This window comes from Lissotriton helveticus, chromosome 6 (assembly GCF_964261635.1).
Source record: "Lissotriton helveticus chromosome 6, aLisHel1.1, whole genome shotgun sequence".
Lineage (NCBI taxonomy): Eukaryota > Metazoa > Chordata > Amphibia > Caudata > Salamandridae > Lissotriton > Lissotriton helveticus.
The window spans coordinates 1,938,794,769-1,938,818,515 of record NC_136067.1 but is presented as its reverse complement, the minus strand read 5'-3'; the positions used below and the strand labels follow the sequence as shown (position 1 = coordinate 1,938,818,515).

General features: G+C 43.0%; 1 protein-coding gene across 5 annotated transcripts in view; it reads right to left on the bottom strand.

Moving 5' to 3' along the window:
* PTK2B (protein tyrosine kinase 2 beta) overlaps positions 1-23,747 on the bottom strand; it is a 500,318-nt gene that overhangs the window by 98,929 nt on the left and 377,642 nt on the right. For all 5 annotated transcript variants that reach the window (XM_078649940.1, XM_078649942.1, XM_078649937.1 and 2 more), the window contains 4 exons: positions 16,163-16,209; positions 12,190-12,243; positions 5,034-5,131; positions 2,011-2,095 (listed from right to left, as the gene is read on the bottom strand). In XM_078649940.1, coding sequence (XP_078506066.1) covers positions 2,011-2,095; positions 5,034-5,131; positions 12,190-12,243; positions 16,163-16,209 — 284 coding nt within the window. The remainder of the gene's footprint in view (positions 1-2,010; positions 2,096-5,033; positions 5,132-12,189; positions 12,244-16,162; positions 16,210-23,747) is intronic.

Here is a 23,747-nt window from a genome sequence, read left to right as displayed (position 1 = left end):
GGCCAGATGCCTGAATGAATAACTCATTTATAGAGTGCATGGCTACCAAAGGCCTCCCAGCACTAAAGACAATGCCCAAACTGCATGAATAGAAGGGATCAGGAAAACGAGAGGGTTTTAAGATGCTTGCGGAAGAGAAGATGATTAACTTCTAGACGAATAACATCAGGGAGCTGATTCCAGCTTTTTGCCGTGATGACCGAAAAAAGACGGCCCGCTCCGGGCTCGATTGAATTTGGGGACGATGGCGCGATATTTCGCCTCAGAGCGGAGGGATCTTCTAGGGACATACGGAGAGATGATAGATTGAAGAATCAAAGGAGTACTAGCCGCTAGTGATTTAGGTGCAATACACTGGGCCTTATATTGAATTATTTTATCCACTGGCAGCCAGTGCAGTGCCTTGATGTGCGGTTCAGCGGATTCCCTGTTGTGCGCCTGCATTAGAAGTCGAGACGTGCAATTTTGAACCGTTGGAGTTTTTTTATTGTCGACCAAGGAGAGCTCAGATAAAGCACATTGTCATAATCAAGCCTAGATAAGATCAATGCCTGCACCAACAACTTCCTAGCATTGAAGGCCTGGTGTCCTCAAAGAGAATTCTAGAAGCTTCTTCCACCTTGCAGAGGAAGGGTACCATGTAGAAATATTGGACCTCAGACACCAACTCTTCAGTTCACTTCCGGACCTGTGGATAATCTACCAGGAAGAAGGACTGCTGTGCTATTGAAGGACCGTCACTCTGCTGGACTACTGTTTGTTGCCGTTCTGTCTGAGTGAGAAGTACTGGATCTACATCTATTGAACCTATGACCCCAAAATGTCTCCAAAGGACAGTTGGGTGACCTCCTGACGAGAGCCTCAGGGGCAGAAGGCTCCAAAATCGTTGAACCCAGCACCTAGACTCTGGCATCCGTGAATCCTACACTGCCAAGTGGTGTCACCCCAGTCCTGAACCCTTGGAAGTGGGCCTGAAAGTAGTCTGGCAGTACATCTGTGGACCCAGCAGAACCAACACATCTCCTCTGCAGTGCGGTGCAATCCTCAGAAAAACTGACGCATCGCCTCTGCTATAAGGGTTCTTCTGACACAAAAGACTCTGCAATTACCTTGCCGGTTGCATCGGAACTGCCTCTACTCAAAGCAGCACAGGCCCTTGCATTGCAAAACTCTGATTGAAGGCAGCCTCAATGACAAAACATGTTTTCGCATCGCAGGCCTTTTCCACCGACGCATCACCTCGACTGCACGACGCATCCTCGACGCCAGATGTCAAATTGCAAGTTGCTTGAGTAACGAGTGCATGGTTTAGATTAAATATATTTTAACCCTTATTAGCACCCTATCAATCATCACATTACTGTGGTTTTGAGAGCAGTGCTGCTCTCATCTATATTACGATGCATACTCTGTATCGTCTAAACATAAAATCTCAACAAACTCTGATAAACCTTGCATCATGAAAGGGACACATAGCACAGATTAATATTGGAATTAAAGTGCCCCACTCGCTCTCAATACACTTTTGGACCACTACAACATTTTTGGCTTATACAAAGAGCAAACATATGTAACGCCCTCAAACATTTACAGACGTTTCTTCGCTATTACTAGTCCACCTATGGACCACTGTTTAGGGCTAGTGTAATAGTACAAGAGAACCAAGTTACCAAGCTGAATAGTTTTAAGGGAGAATGTGGTACTTCAGGAAATACAAAATAAACCCTAGATTTGAATGAAGCTAGTATTAGAAAAAATGAACATTTGATTTATATGTAATGAAATGCCTGTGTCTTCATTTAAAAAAAATGTCTATAAAAAGCAAGTCGCATTAGGACAGAATGATTTATACTGGTCCCACTCCTAGTTGCCAAATGCAGTCATAAGCAACACAGCATGAGACAAATACGCTAGAATTAGCAATGAAATGAAATGACATTATTCTATGATTATAACTATTTATTTCTATCCTAAATGAGTTCACATTTCTAGTATGGACCAGGTACCAACCAGCTTCGCTCATAAACTTCTCCTTAACTTCTTGGGTAGAGTCCTTCTTACAGGTCTTCACAGCCACATTGATCCGATCTGCGCGCTGAAAGAAGAAGGAGCTATTTAGAAAAAGTGTCATCCAAGCAGTGTCACCCTAATCTCCATATACAAAAGATGACAACTTAAATTTGTTTGACATGATTTATATAAAAAGGGAGTCCTAACTTCCTACACATTCTTAATATCTATTTCATTGCTTTGGACACACTCTGACATAAGAAAATGCGTGTAATATAAACGTATTTCACAAGCTGCTTGTTATCTTTTATTACAAGTGAGATGGCAAAGACCAAACAGGGAATTCTACCTGCTATATTTGCTGCTACATTCTTTCAAATGTTTAACTTTTAGTTTCTTAGTGTCTTTAACATTTGAAAGATTAAAAGATCACGCAAAACACATTTCTTTTTATCATTTTTGTATATTAGATCAACACTGTACTATACAACTGCACACAACATTAGTTCACACTCATCTCCTATCCGTAACCCATCTACATTATCCCCAGAGGGGAACATCCTTTACAACGCAACTTTTACTCCGCACTACCATTACGACGCAGCTATTACAACGCAAGTTGTTACAACGACTTGCGCTGGAGGGCACTGTAGGATAGGGAATAGTTTAATTTTCTATCCAACACCTTCCCTACTATCCACGGGGACTGGAGATGGAATAGAAAATTAAAATATTCCACTATCCAGCGCCCCCCAACGCAAGTCATTGTAACGACTTGCGTTGTAAAAACTGCGTTGTAATGGCATGCGGAGTAAAAGCATGCGTTGTGATGTCATACATCCTTTCCCGAGGGGGCTTTGAAGATTCTAAGGCAATTAGTAACAAATGCTGTGACTAAAGTAAATACTTATAAAAGCCTGTGCAGAGCACTTCGTCATCAAAAGGAGAGGGGCTCAGTAGAGTCAGAAAAGACAAACTATTTTTGAAGACAAACCTGATCAAAGATTCCTTTGGGAAAGTTGCTAGGTGCACAGCCAGAGGAAGTTTGCAGGTTCACATTACACACATCTAATGTATATCTACTCACTTATAAGTCATTGTTTATCTTTGACCCTTCTGTAAGCATCATGGCATCATTTATTTTTTTAATGTTCATTTTATTGCTCTCAACACATCTTAAATTTTGGATTCTGGAGGGACACCGCGTGCAGAATTCCTTTTTATCATTCAAGCATCCTTGATCTGACCCAAAAAGCTCATCATCATTTTCTTCCTTCATGGTGAGGCTCAGTATTGTCTTTTTTTTCATTCGTGTAGCATGATTGCTGCGATCTATCACTTTTAATCGACAGGCTCCCTCGCCGTTTTCACCTTTATAGGTCAAGGGTGAACATAATGGATTTCTCTGCTACCTTGTAAATCGGTTTGGTTTGAACATTATTAAAACACAAACTCAAGGCATTCCCATGAATACCTGTGGTAGATATCGCTATTGATGGTTGACTGGAGAGCACTGGGTTGTGGGTAAAGCATTAATTTGCACCAACTCCAGGTTTGTTTGTTTTTAGCATCTCCACTGCCCATTGTCAGTGATGATAAACATGTTGAGTTTCTATGTATTCCTTTGTAAAGATCTCTTTACCCCTCAAGAGCAAGGCTACCAGTTAGCAAAGATTTAAGGTAGATTGACAATGTTTTCTGTGTTTCTTAACCATGTCTCACTTAATTAGCAGAGGTGCATTTTTCTGCGAGACGCTTGCTTGCAAAATATTTTACAAGACAATTATCCTGCTGCGTTTTTTGCAGAGTTTTTCTACCAGATGCCTACTATTAGTGGAACGTTTTACTTGGTATTTGTCTTTTATTAAGTTTTGAAAATGTGAACTTTACTTTACGAAGGCTACAATGTTAAAAGTTGATAGGGATTCATCTTTGCAACACTGCACACCTGCAATAATAACAACAATGTCGCATTAATAGTGCAGTAAGTTAATTTTACACAAAGTGAGAATTTGTGTACGATGACAACCAACGGCATAATTATTCAACTGGCACCACTGTGGAAGAGCAACAATATGTGGGCGTACGCGAGTGTTTCTATGTTGTGGCCCTGTGGAAGGAGCACCACTTATAGGCATGGGGTTTTGTAAAATTTCACACAGACCACATAAGGTAGGAGTATGTGATTAGATCCCTGAAGGAACTGGCAGATGGGAAATTCGCCTGCATGTAGCGTATTAAATATCTGCTATCTTTAATTCCTTATTTTCACCCATTCATGAGATCCTACTTTTTAATTCAATGCAAGGCAATAGTAAACTAGTGCAAGTTCATATTGACCATGTAAAATAAACAGTAGAGATTCAACCTCATCACCAATGGAGTCTTTTGTCTTGCTCTTGTTAGGCCTTCATCAATGTAGCTTTGTGGGCCCAGAATATACCACAAGTGATTGCGCCTGGTCCCATCATGCTATGTAAAGTTTAATAAATTCCTTTATTTTCATGGTTTCGTTTCTGTCGTATTTCATGCTAGCTTTCAGTATTGATCACTGACGTTAAAATAAAACAATGGGTAGGGATGGGGACTACATCATTTCGAAATTTATCCATTCCTTAAAGACACCACAGCTTTCCACTTAAACTTAATTCATAGTTTACTTACATACAATGCATTGATGGCATGCATGCATTGAAATGCTTTTACAACATCTACATCTGAGTCAAGGGAGCAGGTCAGATAGTCTGTGGGATCTACATTTGAATTGGGCAGGGGGACGTCAACTACGTTTTGCATAAATTCTACAGAAAAGGTTTGCTACCCTGGCTCTTTTCCACTTCCAGAATACCCTTTTCCAACAAAACCTATGCAGGAACTCTGGCAGACCAGAAATCTGTAAACGTACAACTATGGCGAGAACCAAATTGCGTGCCTGGCTGCCTGAATCTCCACCAACACTACTGCTCAATTGCTGCTCTAAGAGCTGCATAACACTCTGGAAGGTCTGCAATGTTTCAACTCACCTGATTCCTGTACACTCCTTCATACACCTCACCGAAGAAGCCTTCTCCCAGGATCCGGCCCAGTGCCACATCTTCTCGACAGATTCCAAAGCGGAGAGCTGATGGAACAATGAAGGACACCTTCAAATCAGTACAAAAGGGGGTGGTGATGGACGGAGCATCTGAACCAATCAAAACACTCACACCCAGTCAACAGATCTGGGTTTAATCCATCACCGTACTTTAGCCCACTCTGCCACCCCAGTTCAGACATGGCCATATGCAAATCAGTCTGACCCTGTGCCTCATGGGAACAGTCCAGCCCGAACTGCCAAGCCATGCCTTCCCTGGACCGGAAACAAGCTTCCGAGGACCGGTTTCTGGCATTTCAGCCGTCTTCAGCCCGGCTTGCTTGAATCCAGTGGCAAAGTGAGCAAAGGACTCACGTCTGAGCATACCCTGCCAACATATGGTGAACAAAGTGGTGCAAATCAACCTGCACATCACTTTTGAATGAGTAGTAATTCTTTAGCCATAATCTGTTATACAGGGATGAGAAGTGGGATAAAACAAATTGTGGGGCCTATTCACAAAGACATTCAGGAGTATGTAAAGTAGTATTCCTAAATACTTTCACATACTCCTACATGCTTTTGTGATTTGGCCCTAAAACATGTAAAATGGGAATAAAATGGAAATATTCAGGGAGTATTTATGTACAGTTAGCACAATGAGAAATGATTGTGCCCTCTTTGAATTTTCACAAATAGAGAGTTGGATGTTTTAGGACTGATGCACAAAGGCCGGTAGGAGTACGTCAAAGAGTACCCCTGTAGCACTACTTCTCGAACTCCTAAATGCTTCTGTGTATATATAGGATATGATAATGTCTAATGTGTATGGGTGTGCTGAATCTGTAAAACATGCAAACATTGAAAATACTAGTTCACTAATAAATGTCCCAATTTGTTAGGAATGGACATCCAGAGCAGAGACTCCATTACACGCACAGGGAGAGTTCCAGGGACACCTAGATGCTTGGACAGGGCCCACCTGAGATATGATTCTATCATTTGCACGGTTACACGTTTGTTGTTCATGCCTACCTGGGACTCCTGTCTATTGCCCTCCCATCCCTGGGTTGGTTCTGTCACCCCCTTGTTTTCCTGGAATGTCTGGTATGGTTGTTTGTATTGTTTGGTAATTATGTTGATTAATATCGAAAAACAGATGAAGGTTGCAAAAAAAAAAAAGAATGTCTACTATATGTGAATGATTTAAAGTCAAACTTACAAGCAAATTCACTGTTCTTCGCATGGTATTTAACAATTTAATTTATTACTCTATCATGTTACTTGCTGCACATTATGCTGACTGCCATTAGGGCCAGCACTGAAGGACCACCACTTCTGTCTGTCTTAGGCAAGTTTCTGTACGGTGCCCCAGCTGTGGTTCAAGGTCTTCATTTCTGTTTCAGGCATCTTTCCGGATCTATGGAAGCATGCAACGCTCCTCCCTCTTAAGAAGAAATCTAATGTGGATTCAGGCGAACTCAATAATTAAAGACCGATTTCTTTATTACCGGCACCAGCTAACATGCTTGAAAAAGTAGTGCAGAAACAACTGGCCAACTTTATCGAGAGCTACAAAATCTTGCATGACACACAATCAGGGTTCCATGCGGGGTTCAGTATGGAAACCGTGCTAATAGAGGTGGCAGACTCAGTCAGGTTGGAGCTGGATTTGGGGGCATCTGTCATGCTGGTGCTCCTGGATTATCTATCAGCAGCATTTGATACGGTGGACCACTCCATCCTGATCCAGCGCCTCCAGGACTTGGGGATTGAGGGCACAGTTTTGCTGTGCTTTAAATCTTTTCTTCATAAGCGCACGCAGAGAGTGGCGCTTCAACCACATCAATCCAATCGTAAGCTCCTATGGTGTGGGGTCCCAAAGGGTTCGGCCCTGAGTCCATTGCTCTTCAACATTTATTTGGCCCCATTATTCTCACTGATTGCCAACTGGGGGTGAAGGCAATTTCCTACGCCGATGATACCCAGTTGGTATTTCCTATTAAAGATTTGTCGAGTGCCTACTTTGAGAATTTTAAGAGCTGCTTAAAAGATATAGCACAATGGATGAACAACAAGTTGAATGCCAACAAAACAGAGGTGCTGTTCTTCAGTAATAGCCAACCCCCGCCGCTGACCTTTGGTGGCCGGAGGAAATGGGCTGCCCTCCCACTCCTGCAGACTGTGCAAAAAACCTGGGTGTAAAATGGCAGGCGGACCTATCTTTCTCGGCCCAAATTCAACAGGTGACAGGTGCATGCTTTGGCAGTTTGAGATCCCTGCGTAAAATTCGGCACCTTCTGCCAGAGAACTGCCGCCGGTCTGTGGTCCATGCCACAGTAACCTCTTGCCTGGGTTACGCAAATGGCCTGTATTTAGGCCTCCCAGCGTACCAGATAAAGAAATTGCAGATGGTCCAGAATTCGGCTGCGAGATTGATTAAACACGTCCTATTCAAGCAGCATATCTCTCCGCATCCCAAGGAACTGCATTGGCTGCCGGTCACCAATAGAATAAAATGTAAGGCCCTAACCCTAGCCTTTCAGGCATTCCACCGATCCTGCCCCTGCTATTTGAAGCAGGGGCTTGGCGCGTCTAAGCAGTCTTGTTCACTCCGATCTGGTTCCCAGAACGTGCTATGCACCCCACAAGTTAGGAAAGCACGGCTAGGGGGCAGCTCCTTTTCGCTCAGGGCTGTCATGCTCTGGAACGCCTTGCCAAGCGATTTGCGACAAATCACCTCTGAAACCATTTTTAGGAAGGGAGCCAAAACCTGGCTTTTCAATCAGGGCTAATCCCTTGGTTTCTCTGTTTAATGCAGGCTGCCTTGCACGCCACCAGTTGCTACAGCGCCGGGACACCTCTTAGGAGGTAGCTGTTCACGCTCTACAAATGACAGTATTATTATTTATTATTATTATTCCACAGTACCCCTCTAGGTGTTCTTTGGCCTGCCTCTCTTCTGTTTGTCTTTTGGGGTCTGGTGGATGGTTGTTCTTGTGATGGAGTCTTGTTTTTTTCTGATGGTGGGTTCAATCCATCTCTTTCTTCTCATAATGATGATTCCAAGGCTGTCTTGGTTGCATCTGGTGAGCAGTTCCTGGTTGGAGATGTTTGTGGCCAGAAAATACTCAAGATTCTCCTTGGTTAACTGGTGCAGAAGGTTGATGGTGATGTCGCTTATTGGCATCTTCCAGCATTCTGGTCCATACAAGAATATGGACAGAACGCAACTCTGGAAAAGCCCAGATTGGTGTTGTGCTGTAATGAGACGGTCTCAACACATTCTTCAGCATCCTGAAGGCATTCTTGGCCTTGTTCAGTCTGCTCTTGCTATCAATGCCGGCCCCTCCATCATGTCTGATAGTACTGCCTAGGTAGGTGAAATATTCAATCATGGCTATGTCCTCTCCAGCTCCTTGGTTGATGAAGGGTTTGGGATATTGAGTGTCATGACTTCTGATTTCTTTGTGTTGATCTTCATGCCTAATTGCTGTGCATAGATGTTGAGGCGAGACATCTTTTTCTGCATAAGCTGCTGTATGTGAGAAAGCAATTCTATGTCATCCGCATAGAAAAGTCCATCCAGTTTAGAGAATAAGGTCTATACGATGCCTTTGACTTGGTCTTCAGGAGCACAGTGTAGCACCCAGTCAATGACTAGGTTGAAGAGTAACGCTACGACAACGCATTCATGTCTCAACAGGTCTTGACTTCGAAGCTATCCTCACTATTTCCTACGTTGCAGGTAAAATTATCAGAGAAACTCTTGATGAGGGGAACTATCTGCTGTGGCATGCCATAGGCCCCTAGTATATCCCAGAGTCTGTCATGGTGGATACTGTCAAATGCTTTCTCAAAATCAATTACGTGGATGCACTGTTTTCTTTGCCACTCAATGTAAATAGTGGTTGGTGATTCTCGGCAGATGTTTCAGCATCCACCTTAAACATTTCTGCATTCATGTTGTCTCGGCCGGGAGCTTTTCCATTCTTGAGAGAGCGGATGGCAGTGACAATGTCTTTTTTATGTGATGGGGCAATGTTCACACACGTCTGTCTCTGCTTCTTGGATGTCTGCTTCGCTTGTTGGTACTTGTTTGTTTAAGAAGTCTTTGAAGTGCTCGTCCCAAAGTGTTTCCTGCTCTTTCTCTGTTGTGAGCAGTCTGCCTTGCATAGCCATGAGAAGGGTGTTGTATGTTACACAAGATTTACCACTCCTCCATTCTATGTACTGTTGCTTGTACTTCGCCTGCAGCCTCTCAGATTTAGCCTCCATAAGTTTGTTTTTTGCTGGCCTCCTGTCCTTAATAGCTTGCCATGTGTCATATTTTGTCCTCTTCCTTGGCTTGGTCCCCAGACATATTTCACTGCTCTTCACATATATTGAAGAGACCCGTTTCCATTTATTGTTGACTGCGTCTGCAGCTGGCTCAGACTGATCTTCCACGTCTGCCAGGAGTTGGAACCTGCTTTTGATTTGTAAGACAAATGACTTGTCCGTTTTACAATCCTGTAATTTTGTCACATTGAAGTGCTGTTGTACTGATGGTTTGCATTCTGTTTTTCTGAGCATCTGACTATCATGTGCATCTCAGTAAACATTTGAAATAGCTGATGAGCTATATGCACATGCTTTGTTGTGTACGCGCTCTGCTGCTCATAAAGTATACTCTTCTCAATGCCAAAGTATCTATGGTGGTTCCTTATTTGAAGAAATATTATGACTTCTGTCACTGCTCTCCATCACTTTCAGCATGCTATTAGTTTCAAGCCTCATTCATTTGAAGGACGTCACAAAACTAGCTGTGTTTATAAAGCTAGTTGCTGATCAGTATTTGCTGGATATTCCTTTTAGCAAAAATATAATGACCGATTCACAAAGATGATGGAACACAAACATTTAGCTGGCATGTGCAAATACCCCTTTTTAACTAGTGTAAAAAACAAAATATATTTTTACACTTATAAAAATATATTATCTTTCTTTGTATGAGCAGTTATACAAGCAGGGGTGTAAATGGGCATTACAATGTGATCATGCCCTAAGATTTTGTGCATACATACATATGTACTGGGTTGTGGACACAATTCTTTCTTATCTAGTTCCTCCCTGGAATTTGTCTAAGATTTAATACCATGAACACAAGTAAATCCTCTTCTCTGGTGGGAAGATGTGAACAGTATTCCCCAAATTCATTTGAGTGTAAGATAAGGGGTTATCCGCTGGGAAAACTATTTTTGGATGCAATATATCCCTGGTGGTGAAAAAACAAAAAACACAAAAGTAAAGTAACCAAGTTTCTTTACGCATTACTGCCAGTATTCTCATGATACTTAGGTACCTTTGCTTATGTGAAAATCAAATGTGCTAGGGTATAAGGAATACTCCTGAAGAACCTGCTCAGGGAGTGACAATGTTCACCCACAAAATAATTATTTTTTGCATTTTATTGTGGGCTGAAACTCCATAAAGGAAGATGAAAGATTAAAGCAAGTCCCAAAAATGGCATATTATTTCACCAAATTATTTGCAATTTGACTACCTGCTCCTTTTTATGTGACTCTCAACCACTCTGTAAATATGTTCTTTTTCAATGTTTGCTACATTATATCTCATCATAAAATCTAGGGAAAGGACCTTAACAACTCGGTCAAAACACTGCAGTACATTTAGATCAATGCTTTTACAAAGCAAGTCGAAACCACGACATGCAATGGAGGGCGCTCTAGATTAAGGAATAGTGTGATTTACTATTCCAACACCTTCCCTACTGTACGTAGGCTGGAGTTGGAATAGTAAATCATAATATTCTTAAGTCCAGCGCCCTACAGCACAAGTCGTTGTAACAACTTGCTTTGTAAAAACAGCGATGTAATCTACCGCGATCTAAATGATCGCGTTGTTACATCATACATCCTAAAATCTATCCTTCATGTAGGAATTACCATGTTCTACTGACCTTGAAGCTCCTATTGTCAAACACAGATTTCACAAGCTAGAATATTGACTATACAAAATGTCCTATGTCCTTGACCGACAAGGACATAGGACCGCCCCAGCTGTTGATGAGGCCTCAACTACTGGCATACACTTTGTAAAATGGCATTGCCTATCACTCTCAGTGCAGCTCTTGACACTGTCCTGCCTAGAAGTCAGTACACTAGCCTGACACTGAGACACATAAAATAATAATTACTACGAGATAGTAAAGTAACTGTATAAGTACACACTGCTCGGCCCAGTTATATCTCTACGACCTATAATGACCCACAGACTGCCCCAGTGTGCTCCCAGAGAGTTTGAAGGTTAAGTTAAAGCAAAATGGATTACTGTAATTGGCAGAACCCCATGCACAATCCCACCATGTAGGCCAGCAACAATTTCTCCCAAGTCGCCCACCATCATCTTCTCAACTTCTTTGTTCATGCCTTGATGCCAGGAGTAATGAATGAAAAAGCTAGACACCCATAGGTCTGGAATTCTACTTTCAAATCAGCACTGTCTTCAAAGACATAAGCATGTTTCTTGGTAAGGTTAAAAACTTTCTCCCATACATAATCCTTGACTTTTACTGTATGTGGCTAAGCCCTAAACCAACAACAAGTCTAATTGAACTAATGCAATGTTTGTCAGCTTCCTTGACTGGGGCTGGCCTCTGCTGCTTTATGGGTAGGTGATTAAAATCAGGCTTTTTAGGATATCCACAAGAAACAAATGTACAAACAATGAATAAACAATAGAGTAATTCATAAAGTGTAAGGATACACGAACATTCTGACATTAATCTTCTTCCATGACACTAAGTAGGATGACTCTTAAGTAGACCGACTCCAAAAGGTAAAGAATTAATCAAGCAGGTTCATAGGTGGCTTTGAAAAGAGATTAAGCCAATCCTCAAATCCTCTCATAAGGCATCTACATTTAAGATCCAAGTGCAAATGTATCACGTACACATACAAATGCCACTAAGGCAATGCTCCACCATACTGGTATGGTACTTTACTTTTCCTAAGAATGTTTGTGCTCCATGGAACATTCCTCAACCATCCAACTTTACATCATTACAGGTTATGAGACGCATGCCTAACTTATATATAACTTACTTGTAGATTTGGGAGCTGAAGTCTCATCTGGAATTTCAGCATAGATGTCAGATTCTGAAGTAGACAAACAAAATACTTTAATATGTTGCTAAAACAATCCCTTTTGATTATTAACTCAAGCTACGGCGCTTCTCGGATCAGAGATGTTTTTTTAAACAGCATTTACACATGGGCCTATTCCACAATTAAAGATATTCTACTCACAATGGACAGGTTCTCAAAGATGACAAAGTCTATTGATGTTAGGCATCTGCCTACAATTTTTGCAGAGCTAATAATCTTGCAGATTCCTAAAAAAACCTCAGGATTATGTTTGTTAAATATAGGAAAATCAAAGATTTTAGGTGCCATTTTCTCAAAACGTATTCTTGAAAACAAACTGTAGGAGGGCATTCCCCAAGTTGAGGGGTAGTATTTGGTTTTGACCAGAAAGGCTGGAGCTAGGAAGGAAAAAAGTGGTATGGAAAATGTTTTTAGAGGGCAATAAAGGACTTCTGAAATTAAACTGAAAATGTGCCACATATAAATTATGGCTAGGAAAAGTAGCAGAAGTGTGTTTGTTTAGAAAATTCAATATGCTTCTTCTATCCCTCCTGGCAGTGCTGTGATATGACTGTTTTGCAGGAAGTTTTCTGAGTCCTCCAAACAGGTATGGCTCCTGTTCAGACACAGGTGTGAATTTTGTCATTTCTAAGATACAGCAGCTCACATAAATGTAGCCATTTGTGATTTTTACTTAAAGAATAGGGAACAGCATGTATAGCTATTAACCACTTCAGCGCTAATGACAAGGGTAACTCGTCATGGACTTTCCATTGATTTCAATGGAAAGTCAATGGAAGCTCATCAGGTGCCTTAGCAGCCAAGTGGTTAAAACAAGCATCTATGTGTTTGTTATTTGCAGTTAGGAAACTTAGGCTTGCAGTGATAACTGGGAATCAGTCAGGGAAAAGAAATCAATGCCATCTACTTTTTTCGGGTCCATGCCTTTCTGCATTGGTCAAAGATCTAGGGATGGCACATGACCCTGGGGCACAAAGCAAAATGATGGGAACCCTTGGAAAATGTGCGTAGAGTCCCCAACAAGTTAACGTTGCGTGCCTGCTTACAGAAATATACCAAAGCACTGGAGGTGGCGTTCTCAGGCTCTGCAATGCCACAAGTACATGAACCATGCCCCTGCATGAATGTTCTGTATATACGCGGTGAAAAATCATTTTTGCAAGATTTCTGAATCTCTCACTTCATGTTACTGACCCTAAATCAGTCTTGATACAAACGTGTCATAACTATCTGTGTGGGACACTCTGACGTGACTGTTATAAAACACCTGTTCCAATGTTGGCAGCCTTTTAGTCTAGAGTCTTTGGCAGCTGGTATGAACTTTCCTACGATAGATCCAAACCTTTCAAGTCACAAGTGCAGCATTGTACACTGAAGAAAAAATATACATTTTTCCTCACCAAACTATGTAATACTCTTAACTAGAATAAAAAAAGTAACACAAACCAAACAATAACAAAAATAACAAGAGCAAAATAATCATAACATCAATAACACTAATAATAAAAATGATGATAACAATTATAACCATAATATTAACAACAAAAACAATGCTAATCAAACACTATTACTACAATACTACTAGTGCAAAGAAGAGGAACAACACGAGGATGATGACGATAATAATAACAATAATGAATACAATAACAATAATAATAAAAATAACTTGAATCCGGAAATCCTGTTTAGTTAATTAAGTTTAGATAAGAAGTCACTATGCCTCCTAACCAGAGACAACTACTTCAATTAAAGGAAGATGCAACTGTTCAGCTCCATTTCTTTTTAAGTTTCTCCCCCCAAAATGATTTTATAAAAAGATGTTTATATGGCCATGTTTATATTTTAAACTGTTGGAGTTGATTAATCAAAGCAGCTATAGTATTCGGTAATTATCGTTATGATTCATCATTAGCAAAAATAATCAAAATATTAACAATGAATATGCTTCATGCAAATATATGATCTGAGAAGTGCACCTATCTTAAGTTGTCAAAAATGCAGGTCAACCCCCAGAACAGACCCATCTCCTTGATCAATGCAGAGGGTAAAATCCTAGGAAAGGTGCTAGCCAACAGAATAACCAGGGCGATTACATCCTTAATACACAAAGGCCAAAATGGCTTCATGACAGGTAGGGGTATTCAACATTGAGTAGGGAAAATTCAGATCATACTTGTACGAGCCCAATAATTCACATAACACTGTGCTCTAATGCCAACTGACTTAGAAAAATTTCCTTTAGTTGGGACTTCTTGTGGCTGGTTCTAAAACAAGATGAATTTTATTTATAGAGCAAAACACTCATTGCGAAGAGGCTATCAAGACGCTTGAAAGCTCCCTACCTTTCTCTACAACTGTGAGAACAAGACTGAAAATAAGATCCTCAAAGAAAACATTAACCGCTGAAAAAGTAAGTTTTTAATTTTTTCCTGAAGCAGAGATGGTTTTCGATAAGATGGAGATCTTGGGGTAAAGCATTCCAGAAGCACGCTGTAGAAGTGAAAAGGTGTCCGCCAGTTCTAACTTTTTTATTCGCTTGACTTTGGCGGGAGTCAGGCTCCCTGACCTCAAATTGCATGGTGAAATATGCCATTCCACTTTGGCCTTTAGAATTATGGGCCCAGTGTTGAAAATGGCTTCATAAGATTGGCACAGAAGCTTACAATGGGCTTGTTTTCTCATAGGCAGCCAATGCAGGTTTGACAGGCAGGCTGAGGCAGATCTGAATCTGTCCATGTTTCAAGCCAGCCTGGCAGCAGCGTTTTGAATCCCCTGGAGTCTAGTAAATAGTTGGTCTGCCATATCCACATACAAGGCATTGCCATAGTCCATTCCGCTAGTTATAACAGCTTGGACTATCATTCTTCGATATTCAACTGGTATCCACTTGAACGGTCTCCTCAGGAGTCTGAGGATCCAACTTTTGATCCATCATTCGAAGTTTTCATCGTCACCCAGTATCGGGTACCCTGAGAGAGAATAAGGGAAAATGGGACTTTGCGTAATACTTTTCCAATAGACAGATTTGTTCCCTGTCACCACTGCTCTACACTGTTGTACAGTGGTTTGACAATGTATTTTTAAAATAAAAAAGCCCTTATTTGAGGGTGGGTCAGTTTCTCTATTGATTTGCTGCACGCTTTGGACTATTTTTCAGACTTTGCTCATGCTGCATCCATTTTAAATGCTGAGGGCCTTTACAGCAATTTATTTCTAAACCCCTTCACTCACTTATTGAGACCTACCATATTTTTTCCTTCTGTATTGCATTTTAATAAACCTTCATGGTTTTCTGATTTACTGATCTAGATCCCTTTTAGAGTCAATCTTTAATTATCACTGTTATTGGAAATGTGGTTTTGACTTTATTTTAAAAAATCATGAGTCAAAATTGAGTTGCTTTTCCCTGTCTTTACAAAACCCCACGGAAACCCGTTTGACTGGTCAATGTTCCTGACACTGTGTGTCCCTTCTCCAGTGTTTTGAGTGATTCTTTAGTAACCTTAACTCCTTCCGTGCTCATGACGAGCTCAGCTCGTCATGAGGCACGGTGCTCGGGTGCTCATCATGACGAGCTCAGCTCGTCATGACCGTTGGAACGCTCACACGCGGGGCTAATTCCCCCGCTGTGCTGAGCGTTCCATTAAATGGGCGCGGTCATGACGAGCTCAGCTCGTCACGAGCACAGTGGCGCTGTGCGTGCCACCCCGCCCCCCAGCACAGCGGGGGAATTACCCCCGCTGAGAAAGGGTTAAGCAACTGCATGAGTAATGAGAGTGATGAAGAACTCTGCAATGGAAGAAGCCACCATTAAATGACTGCCACGGGCATGCACTGTAGATGAATGGCCAAATGCCTTTGGTCCCATCTGTCTTTATGTCTGTGTACCACATGCCTAAAAAAAACTTACCCATGCTGTCTCCTCCCATGATCCTTGATCTTCTCTCTTCTGAGTCTCTGTGGAATATAATGAACATCCAGTGTCAATCAACAAGCCCAGCACCTGCACCAGAATCATCTCCATCTTTTACTGAGTTAGTGCCAAAGACCCACACGCTGACCATGTGGCAAACACAGCTGTGGAAGCAATAGATGGTTAACACAAAACAGCATGGGTATTCAAAGCTGGGACGTGGGCGGACTTGAATATTTGCATATTTTTTAAACATATGGTTAAACTTTTAAGCTTAAAATAAAGTGTGCTTTGTGGTACTGAGAAACTATACATGCAATGTATTACCCAGGGAACCAAGTCAACTAATGCTGCTCAGCAGCTGTTCTCAATCCCATGCTTGAAGCCCACAACATCCTTCGATTCATGGATCGCCATCCTCACTTACTTTGAGCATCTCACTCCTCTCTCCATAAAGCATTCCTTCGGATCCCTCCACCACTATGTGCTCTACCTAGCGAGGCAAACAAGATGATGGACGGAATGTTGCACAATGGCAAAACATTCACCCCCAGTCACAGATCTGGGTTTAATCCATCGTTATTTTGCTCACTCCGCCACCCCAGTTCAGGCATGGCCATATGCAAATCAGTCTTGACCCTGTGCCTCATGGGAACAGTCCAACCCGAACTGCCAAGCCATGTCTTCCCTGGACCTTGCAGTTCGGGCTGGACTGTTCCCATGAGGCACAGGGTCAGACTGATTTGCATATGGCCATGTCTGAACTGGGGTGGCGGAGTGAGCTAAAGAAAAGTGATGGATTAAACCCAGATCAGTTGACTGGGGGTGAGTGTTTGTATTGTCAACGCTCCGTCCATCACCACCTTTGGTTTTTCTTTTTTCGCCCTAAGCTGGCAGGGTATGCTCAGACGTGAGTCCCTTGCTCACTTTGCCAAGCCCGTCAAGCAAGCCCGGCTGAAGACGGCTGTAATGCCAGAAACCGGTCCTGGGAAGCCTGATTCCAGTCCAAGGAAGACATGGCTTGGCAGTTCGGGCTGGACTTTTCCCATGAGGCACAGGGTCAGACTGATTTGCATATGGCCATGTCTGACCTGGGGTGGCGGAGTGAGCTAAAGAAAGGTGATGGATTAAACCCAGATCAGTTGACTGGGGGTGAGTGTTTGTATTGTCAACGCTCCATCCATCACCACCTTTGTTTTTTCTTTGTTCTACCTAGCGAGGAGGCACACCACACACAAATCACACAGCACCTTCTACAGGACTGTGGTTTTTCGGCCGTAGGATGTCCCACCACTGAACATTCTACAGCTATATAGCACCGCTACAGATGTGCTCGGTCAACTAACTTCACCACGGACGTAGTTGTTCACAGGTGCGTCTTCACGTGGATGCTGGAGATACGGTGGCCCTTATTTTGCTGGACTTAAGCGCAGCATTCGACACAGTGTCTCACACCGTATTAGCGAAAACATTAAGATCATTAGGCATCTGCGGTTCAGCTCTAAATTGGCTCATTTCATTCCTTGCCAACCCTTCTTTCCAAGTCTTTTCGCCAACCACCAGCTCCGACACCCATCCTTCACCTTATGGGTACCTCAGGGCTTCATCCTTAGCCCTTTACTATTCAATCTACACGTTAGATCTTTAGCTGATGTTGCTGAAGATGCCGGTTTGTCCCGGTTCTCTTACACGGACGACTCCCAGATTATCTTCTCTCTTTCTCTGGAGAATGCCGCTGAGTTTTCCCCCCTGCAGCTGGACTTGGGGATAATTGCATAATGCAGGCTAATTACCTTAAGCTTAACGGAGAGAAGACCGAGGTCTTGATATTGGGTAAAAACAAAGATATCTGGGGCCCACAGCATTGGCCTTGTGAGATGGGTGCACCTCCTCAACCCCCATCAAGTCCATAATTTGGGTGTCATCATTGATGACTCGCTAACTATGCAACATCAAGCTGTCAAGGTGGCCGCCACATGTTTTAGCATCCTGAAGTGGCTAAAAAAGATCATTTGGATGCTGCCAGAGCCCACCCAGAGAACAGTAGTCAAGGCGCTAATCACCTTAAGACTGGACTACGGTAATGTTCTTTACCTAGGGTCCAACAAGGAGGTGACTCGAAGGCTGCAAATGGTTCAGAACTCTGCTGCAAGATTACTTTACAGGGTTCCTAGAGTCACCTCTGTCTCCAGCCACCTGCGAGACCTGCACCGGCTCAGGGTTGAGAACCAAATTAAGGGGCCGATTAGGATGGCGGACGGACTTGCGTCCGTCCGCCACCCCAGAGGTGGAGGGACCGTCCGCAGGGGCAGCGGCGGTCCCTCCGTGCAAATTAGGATGTGACCGCCACCCTGGCGGTCACATCCTGTATGTTTAACATTGCTGCGGGTGCTGCTTGAAGCAGCACCCGCCGCAATGTTAAAACTGCATGTTTTACATTTTCATGCACAAAGCGGTAGGCACTGTGCGGTGCCTGCCGCTTTGTGCATGTAAATGTTGGGGGGTACCATAGGTACCCCCCCATGTGCACCCCCCACCCCCTGACACCTTGGGGGCCCGCAACGAGCCCCCGAACGCCAAAGTCCACATGATTTTCCACAGCGGAAAAGCCGCCACGGAAAAGCATGTGTCCGTGCACATCCTAATTTGGCTGACGGTGTCTTGCAGACACCGTCACCAAATAGCCCTCCCCACCCCGCGGATCAGCGGCGGATGGACCAGCCGTCCGCCGCTGGTCCCACCGCAATCCCACCGCCATCCTAATCTGGCGGTGGGTGTTGTCTGTGGCCGCGGCGGTTAATCCGCATCCTCCGGGCCGGCGGTGGCTTCCGCCGGCCCGGGGGATGCGGATTAACCGCCATCCTAATCGGCCTCAGAGTTCAAAGCCCTGAGCTACATTTTCAAAATCAAAATAGGTGTAGCCCCTCATTATCTGCAGTCTCTGGTCTTTTCCTATGTGCCTCCTAGAAGCCTTCGCTCATCTACTCTAGGGATATTCTCTGCGCCCAGAGTCAGACTATCTCGGATGGGTGGCGGATCGTTTGCATACCTTGGTCCCTCACTCTGGAATTCCCTTCCCACATGTATTCGGAACGAAACAGCGTATGTCCAATCTCGCAAATCATTAAAAACTTGGCTTTTTAACCAGTAATCATTTAAGTTGTTATACTTTCCTTGGTCTGCCCGGCGCCGGGAAACCCTTTTTGGGTAGCTGTCGCGTCTTATAAATGTAACTAATGAAAATAATAATAACAGTCATTAATAAAGCTTTGTTTATGGACATCTACAAAAATGACACCTACAAAAATTCCGACTTCCCTGCAGTAAATCCATCACTTCTTCTGTTTTGAATCCACAAACATTTTGCCTCACCTTCTCCGTTTTTGCTGCACTTACTGTTGTTGGCCCTAGGACCCTGTGCACTTTACAACTGCTGATCAGTGCTAAAGTGCTTGTTCTCTCTCCAAAACATGGTTAAATTGGCTTATACCCAATTGGCAGAGTGGTATGCAAAATACCCAGAGCCTGTAAATTAAATGCTACTAATAATCCCCTTTGGTATCGCTTTGCTCGCCCTAAATTGGCACGGTATGCCCAGACGTGGGTCCCTTGCTCACTTTGCCACTGGATTCAAGCTAGCCTGGCTGCTGACGTCTGGTTAGCCAGAAACCGGTCCCAGGATCCTTCTTTCCGGTCCAGGGAGGACATGGCTTGGCAGTTCAGGCTGGACTGTTCCCATGAGGCACAGGGTCAGACTGATTTGCATATGGTTATGTCTGAACTGGGGCGGCGGAGTGAGCTAAAGAATGATGATGGATTAAAACCAGATCAGTTGACTGGGGGTGAGTGTTTGATTTGCTCAAACACTCCGTCCATCATCCCCTTTGGTATCGCTAATAGGCCCGCAGCACTTATTGTGGTACCTGCTTAAGTAGCACCGTAAAACATACCCTAGGTCTGCCATTGCTGCCGGAATGTAGTTTTTTACTGCCAAGCCGACTTGGCATTAAAACTCCCTTGCTAACCATAAATTCTCATTTTATTGCACATAAATCACCCCTGAGGCAGGCCCTAGGAAGCCCATTGAGAAGGGTGCTGTGTAATACTGTAAGGCCTTCCCCTCTCATAGGATGGCATTGGGGATTTCTTAATACATTTAATAAGCTGTAATTTCCAATTGGGGCAGGTAACTGTGATATGTTTGGAATCTATGAAACTGTAATGATAAACCGTCTTTAATGGTACAGTTAGATTTTTCATTACAATTTTGAAAATGCACCTTTTAGAAAGTTGACATTTTTCTGCCATTAGCCCTTTTGTGCCTACAGCCTACATGGCTGAGTGTAACTGACAGTAAGGCTTTGTGAATCCCTCCCAGTCACACAATAGAGAGACTAGATGTACCTAAATGGTCCATCAGTTGGGGTTTGGGGGGTGAGCACAGTCCCACTTGTAACTGAATAGCCTGTGCTCTGCCTTTACACAAAGGTACCTAATGAATCCAAATTGTCACTGTAGCCAGCTTGAAGCGAGGGCAGGGGATGCAGGAATTTCCATGCACTTCGAAGCCACTTTCTAGAAGGTTTTCCCATCTTCCAGAAGGAGGGCACTGGGTATACAAATAAGACCTCAGATACCAACTCTTCAGTACACTACTGGAACTGTGTATACTCTGACAGGAAGAAGTACTGCTGTGCTGCTGGAAGGACTGCCACTCTGCTGCAATGCTAGATTGCTGCCCTGTTGCGCTGCTGCCTTCTGCTTGGGTTAAAGGACTGGATCTTCATCAGTCCCTGGACCTCCAGAGTGACTCACGAAGGCTAGTTTGCTGGCCTCCTGTTCAGAGCCACAAGGATACAAAAGGCTTCCTCCATCTTGAACCCGCACCTGGACCCTGCCTGAGTGAGTCCTGACCCTCCAAGTGCTGCCCCTCCAGTCCTGGACCTTTGGCCCAGATAGCCAAAATCCATAAGTGGAGACTTAGACAAACTTTGTAAAGTAATTTCCCATTGTTTGCTGAACTTTAAAGAAGGGGAAAGAATGTGGAGCTACAGTCAGGGCTGCCGACTTTGGAACTGGTTAACCACGTTCAAGCCTCAGTGTTGGCTCCACATCTTGTGATTCTGGGCAAATCACCTAATCTCTCTGGGCCTGCAAAATAATAATGTGTCCTTGCGCAATGTAACTCGTGCTCATGTACAGCGGTCGAATACCATCGAGTTGTTTGTGCTATTTAAAACTTTTTTGAAAACTGCATTTTTTTAAACTTTATTTTCAGTTTATACATCATAAACAATAACACACAACTGGCATCAAATCAGTGTATGCAAGCAAATCGACGAAAACTGCATTTTTAAACTAACTACCCCAAATAAAGAATTATGATTAAAAAACATAACAGCTACCATGTGTAATATGGTCGAAACACGGTCATCTTGGGGATCTTGTGACATTTACAAACAATTTGGCCTTCAACCTCGTAGTTTATGTCAGAAGAACACTACGGTGGTAATATTACCCCATAATAGAGCTAACCATCTCGTTTCAATAGATCTGCTTGTATAGATCTGTATATAATATGGTTGCCTGAAAAACATGAGGGCAATGGTGCTTGTCCTGCTGATCACTGTGCAACCTTCAAAGCCCTCAATCTCTAAGCCCCGATCAACACCCCACTCTTGAAATGGGTCTCAATGGTGTTTTCTTGTTGAAGTCTGAGTCATACTAGAAGAACAGATCCCAACTGGTGCAGAGGTGCTCCTACTGGTCTGTGTCTATCCTCATAATATGAAGCGATGGCCAATGCTCCATCCTCTTGCCAGTGATTTTCAACAGGCATGGACAATACACAAATTTAATTCAGCATCTGGCAACATTTTAAGCTTATCGTTCTAAGTCCTATCTCAAGCTGAATATAACCAAGATAAAGGACGTTGTCATCACTAATGCCAGCGATAAAGATCAGGTCCATGAAGGACTAGATGAAATGAACTAGGACTGCATTGTACCATGATCTGCTAACAGTGCAAATGCCTTATTATTATTATTATTATTATGCGTTCTTATATAGCGCTCGATTACCCGTAGGCATTTCGGCGCTTGCTTTGGGAACCCGTCCTGGCTTTTCCCTGTGAGATACCCGTACTGGGCATCCCCAAGGTGAAAGCCAGGCATCCCGCCGCGGGGGAGGGGGCGTAGTGGAGATTAAGCAGGCTAATGCCCAGAGCTGCAGAGTGTGAACCCGTGAATCGAGTAGGCACCGAAACGAGAATTATCGAGTCCGTGGATAATTGGGCTCAAGTTCCCACATTTACGCCACCCTAGTTTCAGGACACACCATGCAGAAGATAAGGAACGACTTGGCATCAACTGACAATCGTTTCCAGTGTGATGCCATTACTATGTGAAAAGGACTGCAGAACTGCCCTTCTGTCACTTGGTCTATGCGCTCTTGAAGGCAGCAACAATCTACTGGCTGACATCCGTAAAGCCCATCTCTGACATCACTGAAGAAGACTCTTCATGCATGGAGGTTTTGGACTCAACAAATGTTTTCAAAAGTTGGAAAAGATAACCACAATGTTCAGAGACCTCAAAAAGCACCATCCTTCGTCCACTTCAGGGGTCTCCAGCCTTTTCTTTAGTGAGAGCTACTTCTGATAAGTGAAAATCATCATGAGCCTCTAAAGGCCAAGCACATCGTGCATTGTTCCCAGAGACCAGCCCACATCCAGCTTCACTGACTTTAAGCCTCATCTTTATACTGTAGAAATGTTTAAATAAAATACATAGAGTGCCCTAGAAACACTGATAAGAATAACTTTGAATTTGTGTTGTCACCATACTTTATACTATGGCGAGAGAGGAGTGAGTTTGCAATAAAAGTAGTGCTGTTTTGAACTCAATGGCAGCTGAGGAGATAGAAAAGTTTTTAAGTAATGAAATGGAATATGTGATGTAACAACGCAATCAAAATAATTGTGGTATGTTACATCGCAGTTTTAACAATGCAAGTCGTTACAACGAGTTGCGCTGGAGGGCGCTGGACTAAGGAAAAGTAAGATTTACTATTCCAACACCAGTCTATATACAGTAGTGAAGGTGTTGGAATAGTAAATCTTACTATTCCTTAGGTTATAGCGCCATCCAGCGCAAGTCGATGTAACGACTTGCGTTGTAACAGCTGCGCTGCAACTGCATCGCGGTGTACTCACTGCAATGTAAAGGATGTTTCCCATTGAAATGCCCACCTGAAACTCAGATCTTCTCTGCTCTGCATGTTTGTTATTGAACTCCCTGTTCAACTTCAGAGTTTACTTATTATTATATAATTCACAGTTGCATCAACCTTGCCTTGAACAGTCTAAGTTTTCTTTCTTGCTTCAGCTTATAGGTCGAGAGCAGAAAAAAAGCTGAATAAAAAAGAAAAGTCAGACCTTTCAAGGCAGCGTCAATACAACTGTGAATTCTATAGTAATAAATAAGCTCTGAAGTTCAACAGGGAATTCACTCTTAAACATGCACAGCGGAGCAGAACCAAGTTTCATGTGGACCTTTCAATAAATAATTTTTTTTCATCTTA